We start from the raw sequence: 12,175 nt of genomic DNA, 5'->3' as shown, positions 1-12,175 counted from the left end.
TTTGGCATTGTAGTGTGTCCCTTCGTAGGACTCCATGGCAGGTGGTGTCAGTGGGCACTGAATCTTTCTCCTTTATTATGGATCCCCCAATCCAAATAAAAATGTGTAAAATCTCTGCTAATCGGTAAACGACCACACCTATAAGACTTTGTACAGCAGTCTCCACCACATAGTGGACTTGTATCTCACTTTCTAATCTTGCATTCACTATCCGATAAATCTTTAGGGCAAATGTCTCCCTTTTTTATTCAGAAGGGCTTAGAGGGGCTTGCTGGCTCTCCAAAGTCAGTTAAGAAGCTCTGTTCTTGGTTGAAACATCCACAGCTAAGCACAGTGAACTCCTCTTGAATTCAAAGGCCATTGGGGATATACCCATTGAGGTTACTTCCCATGCTTCTTTGAATTCCCCCACGAGGAGTTATTGTCGAGAGGGACTTGAAGTCTATTCCCGAGTCAGAGATTCTTGCTGGTTTCTCCAGCCAAGGAATTTCAGCAGTTCGAAGGATCTCCACTCGTCAAGATGGTATTATGGTGCCAACCTCAGTTCTTATTTTGACATTTTCATCACCATGTCCAACGGCCACTGTTAAGGCAAGTTATTTGAACTGTAAGGTACGGCCCTATATTTCCAACCCTCTCCGATGTTTTCAGCGCCAGCGGTTTGGTCAATTGAAGATATCTTGTCATTGTTCTGTGATGTGTGCTTGTTGTGGTGGCAAGGACCACGATGCCTTCGAATGCAAACTGGACCCTCACTGTGTTAATTGTAGTGGTTCTCACCCCTCTTACTTTAGGTCTTGCCCTCAGTGGGTGGAGGAGAAAGAGGTACAGCATTTCAAGACTGTTCACAACATTTCTTATCCAGAGGCTCAGAAGCTATTGTTCCCTACTCCATCTCGGACATATGCTACAGTGGGAGTGCAGACGGACCTTTCTGGGCCTCCATCTGAGTCTTTTTAACACCATGTGAGGTGTTCTCTGCCCTCCATGGATAATAGAGTTGATAGGTCTATGTCTACTTCGATCTCTGTCCCCACTATTCCTTCTAGTGACTGCTTGGGTCAACCTCCTTGGGCACCAGCCTCTGGTATCTGCTCGGGTCTTTCTTTGGGCCCTAAATGCAGGATGATCATTCGATTATGTCCTCAGTCATTGGATTCTCACTCTGATGACAGAGATCTGCCCGCTCAATCAAGGGCAGGATCCATGGAGGTCAATCGACCTCCATCTAGTAAAGAAAGATGGCGTAGTCGTAAACCGAAGGGTTCTCCACCCTGTTTTCCTAAACTTACATAAAAATGGCCACTTTGATACAGTGGAACTGTCAAAGTTTTCGTTCTAATCTCGATGATATTAAGGCCTTGATTGACTCCTATCATCCCATGTGTCTCTCATTATAGGAAACATTTCTGCCAATACAGTCACCTTTCAACAGTTTTTTTTGTACCAGAATGACAGGTTGTGTGATAGGCGGGTGCACAGAGGGGATGGCACTGCTGGTAGACCAGCATGTGCCCTCCTTATCTGTGTCCCTCGATACACCCTTGGAAGACGTAGCCATCTGTGTTTCCTTGGGTTGTACCATCACTGTTTGTTTTCTCTATCTGTCTCCATGGGAGACTTATGATCAATCGAACCTTGATGCTCTTGTTGACTAGTTGCCAACTCCATTTTTACTTCTGGGAGACTTTAATGGACACATTCCCTTCTGGGGTGGTGCTGATATTGATGGGAGAGGTCGTTCCATAGAACGTATGCTCTAGGATCACAACCTTTCTCTCTTCAATACTGGAACATATATTTATTTTTATGTACCTAGTCAGTCTTTAACTGCCATTGATCTCTCAATTTGCTCCCCTTCACTTTTCACTTGCTTTTTTTTGGATGGTTGACAGTGACCCATGGGGCAGTGATCATTTTCTTATCATTATGAGGGAGGTTGGTCATGTGGCTCGGATCACTTTCCTGCCATAGTTCTCTCCCAATTGGATGTGCACCTCAGTTTTCCACCCATATGTGTGACATCTTTCTACGATGGGTGAAGATTATACCTGGTTCAGAAGTGGTGAGGTTCCCCACATCAGATCTTAGAATCTGGCTGTCTCATCTTAGGGAGTGTCCTATGGATACTTCTTTCATTCTCTCACACTGGTCCCTCTACCTGTTCAATGTGGGATTATAGCTATTTATGTGAGAGGAGGTAATGTACCTTATCGGAATTTATAATTTTCCTACACTGAAAATGTATTTCCGATAGGTACTTACCTCCGATCACACTTCCAACCCTTTCTCTCCACTGAAATTGAAAATCAATGCTTCCATCTTCTACCAAAACTCAAAGTGATAGTTCGGTAGAATTGAATAAAGGGAGCCACATGCAACATGAGAGTATTTGAACTCTTATTGGTGGAGGGTTGACGCATGATGATGTGTATGAGAGACGCATTGGAATCAGTCAATTCCAATGGAAGAGAGATAGAAGTCTTGTGACACGCGTGAAACTTTTTCTGCACATAGATGGTAGCACTGAACAAGAATAGCCTTTTATGTGAGCGGTAGCAAGTACCTATCGGAAATACATTTCAGTGTAGGAAAATTATAACTTTTATCCAATAGCCTAAAAAAAAAAGTGAATTTGATCCACGTTTTTCTTTACTTTTAAAATAGTTCTTTTTATATAGGAGATAAAGATATTATCTTGGTCACAGATAATAATTGAAGAGTTCATTGATTTTATAATTTTTTTTTTGTCAGAAAACTTCCAGGAAGCTTCTGTTCTCTCAGGAAAATGTCTGTTTAGCACAACAGCAAGAAAAGGGTATCTATGTTGTTGGTTCTCGGGCTCATACTTCATTTTTTGACAACCGCACGTTGCGTCTCATAAAAAGTATTCCATCCAAACAGGAAAGAGTTAGTATTCGTTCACTCAGCTTTCTTGGTGACCTTCTTACTATAGGGACAGGGATTGGAGAAATTCATTTTTATGACCTCCGTGCATCTGACTACTTAAAACAAGTGGATTCCAGTCATCAGGCATTTCTCAGTACTTCAAAAAGCTGGGTGGTACAAACCTTCATGTTCTTTTCTAGTATAGGTTTCATTAATATTGCCTTCCTTCTTTTTTTTAACTCTGTATTTTATGCATCATCTTTTGTTGTCATTTTGATAAAAAGGATTCTTGTTAATTGTAGGCTTGGAAATGTTTTTTTTTCCAAGCATTTCAACTTTGCATGTAAGAATTGATGTAGATAATTATATTTGTTTCTTTTTTTTAAATTCTTGAAGATATGCCAACCAATATTGTAATCTTGACGTTTAGATTAAATTTTAATCATTCATGTTCAATTTATAATATTTTTCCTTTATCACTTAACTTGAAAAGCTATCAGTGTATGACCAAAATTTTAGTTCTGTAATTACCAACAAAATACATGACTTTGTTCATTTTAGTATTCCTGATAACATGAGTCACGTATAAATTATATCACCAGTATTAAATTTGTTACTGTTAGAGTCTGCTATGTATTATATGTAGCAAATAAACAGTTTTTCCACTGGGAAAACCACTGCCAGTCACAGCAACTGATTACTACTTATTATACTGATCACCACACAAAACAGAATGTTTATTGCCAGATACCTGCTCTCTCTTAATAGACTAATAAACATACATGTATTTATGGAGAAAAATTACACATGGAAACAAGACCTTTAACAATGCAGTGATACTTTTAAATAACCATCTGTTCATGGACCCGTCAAATTGACTGACCCCATATCTGTGAACCTGTACATACTAATGTGTACTATAATTCTGAATTTTGTGTCTTCCAAAATTTGACAAGCTTTTAGTAAACATAAAAAGTCTGTTGTAGAAAAACAATCTGGGTTTTTAATGAAGTTTTTGTTACTGAAGATTTGTATATGAATTTCTGAAGCCAGTCCGAGTGAAAGGTGATTTTCATGTTAAAAGTAAAAATACTTTTTTCATCCTACAGTTTTATATTTCCTTTCCATAAGCTCAATAACCTCCTAAATAAATATGAGAAGTTTTTTACATCTGTTTCTTTTTGATTTTACAGTTTTACTACTGTAATCATCACATCAAAAGCAATAAATCACAGTGGGAGCTTATTAGCTACATCCTTTAGATTTAAAGTAAACACCACGTGATTTCTGAATATAACATTCCACAGAGTGTTCAAGGGCAAGCTTGTGAAATTTTAAACATTTTATTCTACTTAAATTTTGTTAAGCTAAGCTGAAAAGTTAATTTTTATATTTTAGTTACTCTTGTTAAAAACATGTAACAAAAAATGTAAAAACAAGGATTTATAGTAAGAATTTTGGATCTCCTGTATGCCTCATTGAATTTTACAAATTTAGGTGTCCAAAAAAGGAGTTATTGTAGTTTTTAGAACACAAAAGTTATATCGCTAAATTTTATCTGGCTTTTTAAGTAAGCTATGAATAGGTTAAAGAAATACCTTTAGTGTTTGTAGCACCAAAATATGATCACCTCATGGCAATTTTGTTGACTAATAGTTTACAACACAAAAACTAAAAAACTTCTCTGTTGGTTATAAACATGTCTATCAGCCATGTAAGGTTGATTAACAAATAATTTCAAAAGTCAAAATGGGTTTAACAAATGTATTAATATCTCAGAAAATCAAGAAGTCAGGAGGTTCAAATTTCAGATTCTTGCTTGTAATTATGAATAGTTTGTGTTTATAAGTGGTTAGAAATTACAGCATCCTATTTTTAATGTTAGAAGATTCTGAAATAGAGAAAATTGAGTTAAGACGCATCATGTGACACAAAAAAATGAAGAATGGGTTTTCTTTAATACTTCAATTTGAAATTAAGATTGATGTAATATGAATGTTGTAAGGTAATTGCAAGTCAGACTGACCATTGGCTTTCTCTCTGCAATTCAGTAGTCTGCTAGGTTTTGAAACATTTTATTTGGGTTTTAGTACATAATCACAGACAACTTCTTGTGCCCACCATGCTACTATGTGTTTAATTTAACCAAATGTACATGGGGCTGGTCCATTGGACCCACTTGGTATTGGAGAAGGAATGTTGACTATAAATGTACTACATGTATCTGCCTGAAATGTTGGAAGCATTTAGTAAAATGTACAAGTCTATTGTACAAAAATTTAAACATGTTACAAAAATATTTGTAATCAAGATATATCCGTAAATTGATATCAGATTGACGAATAAACATACTTTTGTCCATCATATATTTTGCATATTGTATTTACATAACTTCTAGAACCTCCAAAATACAGTTTTATCAATATGCTGTGTATTGTATATGGTATATACTTTCCTCTAACATGAAGTGTTGCTACATTATGGGTAAAATGAATTATTGATAACTCTGACATTTAAATACATAATATTGTGTTAAATGGCACTGAGTAAAAGGTCATGGCCTTTCCACTTTGTCTTCCACCCCTGCACATCGGGTTAAATTACATCTTTTATTGTTATATGCTCATTCGTTAATGATGTATGTTTTACTCTTTTCATATGGATAACATTTTTTAATACAGTAAAAGTTTTATCTGTAATGATTCTTGATTTTATTCTAGTTATTCAAAGGTTTTGAAAATTGAAGATGTATTATTTAGTTTTTGTGGTAATCCATGATAAATGGATCTATACTTTAAAAATGAAGCTTTGAATTATGCTTGACCTCTTTTTTTTTATTTTTCAGTATCCCGATGAACTGATTTTCCAAGAATATCTAATGAATTGGGAACATAACACTGCCATCTACACCCATTGTTATGACACATCTGGAACTCGACTTTTTGCAGCAGGTGGTCCATTACCAGCCAGCCTTCAAGGCAGCTATGCAGGAATTTGGCAGTGACAGATGTGTTTTAGTTTGGCTTTAACACTGGATTCATACAACATATAATTCTATATCATCATGAAATTATCATGACTTGGTTTAATGAATAAAATGAATCTTCAGTTTGTTTCTTGAAGCTTTTCATACAGATAATGTATATGTTAATTTCCAATTCTCTGTGAATGCTTTATTACAAATTGATTTTAAGCCAGTTATTGTTGTGTTAGCTAAGGCTTACCGAAAGAGTGCATGGAATCTGATAAATTTTAGTCATTCATGTTTTTATTGATACAAGTGTAAGTAATTATAATGACTTGTTTATAGGTGGAATCTCAAGTTGCGATTATAAATAGTTATTTTGATAGTTGTTTTTGTTTGAATGATACAGCAAAAAAGCAATTAGTATTTATCAAGATGTATATATGATGCATGATTTTCAATGAACATCTTTTGTAAATAGATGTATTCATAGAAATAGATTAACATGTGTATAATACAAAATGTAAAAAACAGGCTAGTATTAGTGAAGTATTACATGAAAGATTTGAAGGTCATATTGCAGTGATGTTTTACTGTAGTTTTCTTTTTACACTTGGTGAATGTTTCGTGTACTGTATTGAGTAATTCTGCAATTTGTAATTTTTTTTCCAGTTTTTATAATTATAAGATAAAAAAAGTTGGTTGAGTTTGACCAGCTTTAAAAATGTAATAGTATTGTCTCAAAAATCTTGATATAGCTTTGAGAAAAATTAATTTCTGACAAACTGTTCTGTTAAAATAATGTTTTAAGATTTCAATTCCTGTCAAAAATATAATTATAATGGATAAAGTAATATAAAAAATTAAATGCAATAAAACGTGCACTTTTGTATTTTAACATTTTTTAAACAAGTTTGACCAGAAATACTATTTGTTGTATTTACACTAATGAAATTTATACAAAGAAGAAAAAAAGGAGAGATGCTAGTTAGATGGGCTGATATGTTTTCAAAGGAGTTCATGATCTTTAAACATGACATTTATGTTTTACTGTCAAAGGGTGTTAGACTAGGTAAAATTAGATATTTAAATTATCATAAAATTTGCATTATCAAGTTAAATTAAAAACTATTTTCTGAAACTTCAACTGGATTCAGTTGAATAAGTAGACCATTTTGTGTTAAAAGGAAGAACTAGCATTAACATGTGGAGTTAGGCCCCAAAACGAATTGCTGTATATTGATGCTAGTGTGGAAGTAAATGTATTCATTCATATGTTACCAAGTTTTGATTAATCTCTGTGCAGTGAGCTAAGAATGATAGGTGTGTACCTTTTCATCGTAGTTGGTGCTATGACAATGGGTAATTATATTTATATTGTTCTCTGTACATACTTTAATATAGCCAAGTTCATTATACAAGATGTCTCTCTCTACATTAGGAGTTCGTGATGGGTGTAAACATTTTAATTTTGTCCAAAAAGCCTCATAGTCTAATTTATTTACCCTTTTTTTTGCACAATGCAGCAAAATCACGAAAAATGGATTTTGTAGCATTTTTCAGCAGCTTGCAAGAGAGAAACCGCATGATAGGAAAACAATAATTCTCCAAAAATATCTTTGATATCTCAGTATCAGTTTCTGAAAGTATAAATAAAGTCAGTGAAGAGTGAGGGGTTGAGCATTCTGTTTTTTTTTTAACACAAGTCTGTGTTTGTATGGATCTTGACATACAGATGATTATAGTAACTTGTATTCAAGCCTTCTATGTTATTGATTATTATTATTACTGTGATTTTATGTTCTCAAAAGGTGGTTTTAAACACCTGAAATGTTAAAAAATTAATTAATTATGAAAAAGTATACATATGATGGAGATGAGTTCCTTATAATATAAAAAGTGCATAATTTATACAAAATTCTTTCTTTTACAGTATTAGTTTGACCTTTTACTTTTTACCCTTGTATTATTCAAATTCCACTTCAAATAGGTAATTTGAAAAAAAAAAGGTGAAAATTTATATGCTTATCATTCATTGCCTTGTGTTTAAACAGATTAGTGAAAACTTTGGAATTTGAAAAAAAAAGGTGGAAAGTTATATGCTTATCATTCATTGCCTGGTGTCTAAACAAATTAGTGAAAACTTTGTAATTTGAAAAAAAAAGTTGGAAAGTTATATGCTTATCATTCATTGCCTGGTATTTAAACAAATTAGTGAAAACTTTGTAATTTGAAAAAAAAAGGTGGAAAGTTATATGCTTATCATTCATTGCCTGGTGTGTAAAAAAAATTAGTGAAAACTTTGTGATGTATGAACAATTAAATTTGCTTTCAATGTAGAATCAATTCATTAAAATATTTTTGGGGGCTCAATCTCTGTAGCTTAATACTAGTTCCTTTTTTCTCTCACCAAAATGAGTATTTCAATGTCCATTATTTATATTACTATTGTTATTGGGAAATTTCCTACAAACTTGTATGGTCTGACTAAAAAGGAAACTGGAATTTTGTTAGCATGAAGTAGACTGTCATATTGAAGTTTCATCTGAATAAAATTAAATGTATCACTATGGGCATCTTTACTGTCATATATGGACATATAAAAAGTATTACTGGTTGTTCCTTGTGAATAGCCCCCCAGTGGCATGGCGGTATGTCTGCGGACTTACAATGCTAGAAACCAGGTTTCGATACTCGTAGTGGGCAGAGCACAGATAGCCCATTGTGTAGCTTTGTGCTTAACTATAAACAAAGAAAACAAACCTTGTGAATATAATAGGAAATGTTTATACAGTATTGCATACATTAACGGAAAATACAGTCCCGAAGAACCGTGGGCAGAGCACAGATAGCCCATTGTGTAGTTTTGTGCTTAACTATAAACAAAGAAAACAAACTTTGTGAATATAATAGAAAATGTTTATACAGTATTGCATACATTAATGGAAAATACAGTCCCGAAGAACCGTGGGCAGAGAACAGATAGCCCATTGTGTAGTTTTGTGCTTAACTATAAACAAAGAAAACAAACCTTGTGAATATAATAGGAAATGTTTATACAGTATTGCATACATTAACGGAAAATATAGTCCCGAAGAACACATTTTTTTGTAAATTATGTTATAGATGGAATATCAGGAACAAGAATTGTTCAAAAAAGAAGTTTAATTTTGCAAGAGAAAAACAGGCAGAAGTATGGTATGGAATATTAGTTTTAATAGCTTCTTGTCTTCCTCCAAAATTCATTCGTGTATCACTGAATGAATAGTTGAACGTGAAATTGGCTTAAAATGTGACATTTTCCTGTCATCGTTATTTTTATGTTTTAGCAAAATTGGGTTTTAAATAAATGTTTTGTATTCATATTAGGTATACTTACATCTGAAATACTTGTAGCCTTTCCTGTTGAGTTGCTCTCGTCCTGTAAACAATGACGTAACTCAAAGTTCTGAATGTCCTTGATGCAATTCAGAGAATGCAGCAACTTATCTGTTGTAGTTCTCCAACATTCCACATGATGTACTGATTTTCTCCCATAATTCAGATTTTCTTGTTTACAATCATCCTGTTAACTTTACTCACTGTGAATCATGATGTCAATATTAACTACTGCTTATTTTAAGGCCTTATTTGAGTAGTTTTCCTCTAGCATGAAAGAAGATTCTTTGGTGGCATTGTTGGTCGTTATTGATGAAAGCATTCAGGTTATTAATTCTGAGTTGTCAGTTCGTAGATTTTACATTCATGTGGATGCTCATTTTCAGAATGCTCGCAATTTTCTCGTTAACATAAGGAAAAAAAATCTTTCTCTGACATATTCACCTTTGTTGTTGAAGAGCAGGATTTGACAGCTAGCCTTAATTCTGAAGAAGCTTCTGCTGGCTTAACTTTCCTTTTTTCTTTCAGGTATTTTTTACTTGAAATATTGAACACATTTTTGTTATGCTTGAGGATGTTAACACCATTTGGGATAATTCAATTTTTTAATCTATCTTTTTCACCTTCTGATTTTTGGGTCATTGTTGACACTATTAAAAAGTAAGTAATGAGTAATAACCTTTTAGCAGCGTTAACTTCATCTACTCATCTGGGATTTCAGATCAGCATAGTTCAAGGAATGCTTCAACTTTGATGTTTATACTTTTGGACCTTTAGTAACATGCTTGCCCTACCATCTTTTGTCAAAAGTGTATTTCCTGTTGCTCATTTTGAGTACTTAAAAGACTTGACGTTTATGTCCTTGTTGCTTCTTATACATCTTAAAATTATAGGAAGGCTCTATACTTGTATCATGATAAAACCTTACCAGCAAAGACTTGAGCTATGCGAGAAGGTAAACATTGTTTTTCACCAGTTGTATTACCTATCCTGATTAACTCAGATTCTTGTTATTTTTATGTTTTGTCAGGGGCATTCATTGCTCTGTTGCAGGAACAGAATCTTTCAGGAGCTCAAGAATGTTATTTACAACGATTTTTGTACTGTGGATCTTGCTTCACTCATGCTAATGAATTAGCAGTTGATCCTTTTGTCTATCATGATGTACCCAAACTCTTTAGAAGTTAACTTGGGTGACGTTTCATCCATTTCTCCATTGAACGTTGTTCCAGCATGTATCAGGACTGTGTATTTATGAGTATTCGGATTCAAAGGGCAAAGAATTGTGTACATTAAATTAAAATGATTTTGAATATGCAAATCAACAAGTAGCGCAGCAAACATAGCCAATACACAGTCTCAATGGAATGGTATATATATTAGATTGTATTTTGACATTGTTTAGCATTTTGTTGTTAATGTCATTTCACTAAAAACTGATCACTTTTTGGAAGGGCATGTGACAGCCCCTTCCAGTAAAAAGTATTCATATGCTCAGATCATAAAGATGTGTACAGATTGAACATTTAGGTTGTGGATCAAATTGTGACACCAGAACCATCCAGAAAGAGGCCTGCAACAAGTTCTACTCAAGCTGTGGTAAGCAAAGAGCAACATCTTGTAGCAGGTGAGAATCTACTAGAAAATGAATTAAGTGACAAAACCCAACATTATGCAACCTAATCCAGAAGGATATCGATCATAATACCTCAATCAGGTAGAGGTATGAAATTGTTATTTGTTAGTACATACCAAAATATACTGTACAAAATACCTAGGAATTTCTGTGTGATTGGACTGTTGAAATGGGAAAGCTCACAGGAAGGAGTGACGTTCTTTTGGACATGGCAGCATTATGGCAAAGCTTTTCACAATGTAAACTAGACTGCAGGGTTATTGTTAAGGTGCACAGTCATCAGATGAGGTATGAATAGACATGTCGACATAAGATGTAGTGAAGCTCCAGAATTGTTTAACATAATGTACTCAACATGTGTAGATCAGTAGTTCCCCACTGTTTTCAGCCCATGGACTGGTAAAAGCTTACAACCATTAGAAGTAAATAGGTCTATGAATAAGCTGAAGTCAAAGTGACTGAAGGATTTGATGATGATGAAGTGGAACCAGGTATAGATATTAAAGCAAAGCAGGAGAAAGATCACGATTTGAAGCCAATAATTTATTTTCTAAAAGCAAGTGTTTTGCACCCTGCTTGGGAGAAGGTGTTTAGCTTAAGCTCTGTGACAAAGAACTATTAGGCACAATGGGACCAGTTGAAGCATGAAGATAAGTCTTGTCCGGAGATGAGAGACTGCATATGGGAAAGTGACGACCTGGCAAACAGTTATACCGAGAAAGTTACGGGAAGTTGTGCTGCGTCAATCCCATGATAGTTTAACAGGAGGGCATATTGGAGTTAAGAAGACATTGATTCACCTATGGCAGAGATTTTACTGGATAGGTATGAGGCAAGATGTGGAAGAATGGTGCAGAACCTGCAGTACATGTTGTGCTAAAAGGGAATCCAAGCATAAGGGACATGCTCCAATGAAGTTATGTCAAGTTGGTGCACCAATGGAAAGAGTAGCCATTGACATTGCTGGTCCTTTGCCCCAAACTCATGCTGGAACAAGTACATTTGTGTGGTGATGGACTATTTCACCAAGTGGCCTGAGGCGTATGCAATACCAAATAAGGAAGCTATAACTGTAGCTTTGGCTATTAGTGATTTCTTCTTCAGATTTGGTATGACATACGAACTGCATTCGGAACAAGGCTGTAACTTTGAATCAGGTGTTTACCATGAATGCTGCAAGTTGTTTGGCATCCGAAAGACCAGGACAGTGCTACTTCACCCACATTCTGATGGGATGATAGAAAAGTACAATTGGACACTGGACAGGAATTGGCAAAGTTTTGTAATAGTCGCCAAGATGACTTGAA

At 34.7% G+C, this 12,175-nt stretch overlaps 1 protein-coding gene across 1 annotated transcript in view; it reads left to right on the top strand.

Moving 5' to 3' along the window:
• Positions 1-8,424, top strand: part of LOC106475425 (DDB1- and CUL4-associated factor 12-like) — a gene marked incomplete at its 5' end in the record, with an annotated part of 18,469 nt that extends 10,045 nt beyond the window's left edge. Inside the window, 2 exons of the mRNA XM_013936107.2 lie at positions 2,755-3,063; positions 5,735-8,424. Of these exons, the coding sequence (XP_013791561.1) occupies positions 2,755-3,063; positions 5,735-5,893 (468 nt within the window). The remainder of the gene's footprint in view (positions 1-2,754; positions 3,064-5,734) is intronic.
• Positions 8,425-12,175: the final 3,751 nt, after the last annotated feature.

The sequence above is a fragment of the Limulus polyphemus genome, unplaced genomic scaffold (genome assembly GCF_000517525.1).
Source record: "Limulus polyphemus unplaced genomic scaffold, Limulus_polyphemus-2.1.2 Scaffold8560, whole genome shotgun sequence".
NCBI lineage: Eukaryota > Metazoa > Arthropoda > Merostomata > Xiphosura > Limulidae > Limulus > Limulus polyphemus.
Note: the sequence above shows the minus strand (reverse complement) of the source record. Positions and strands in the feature narration are given on the sequence as shown.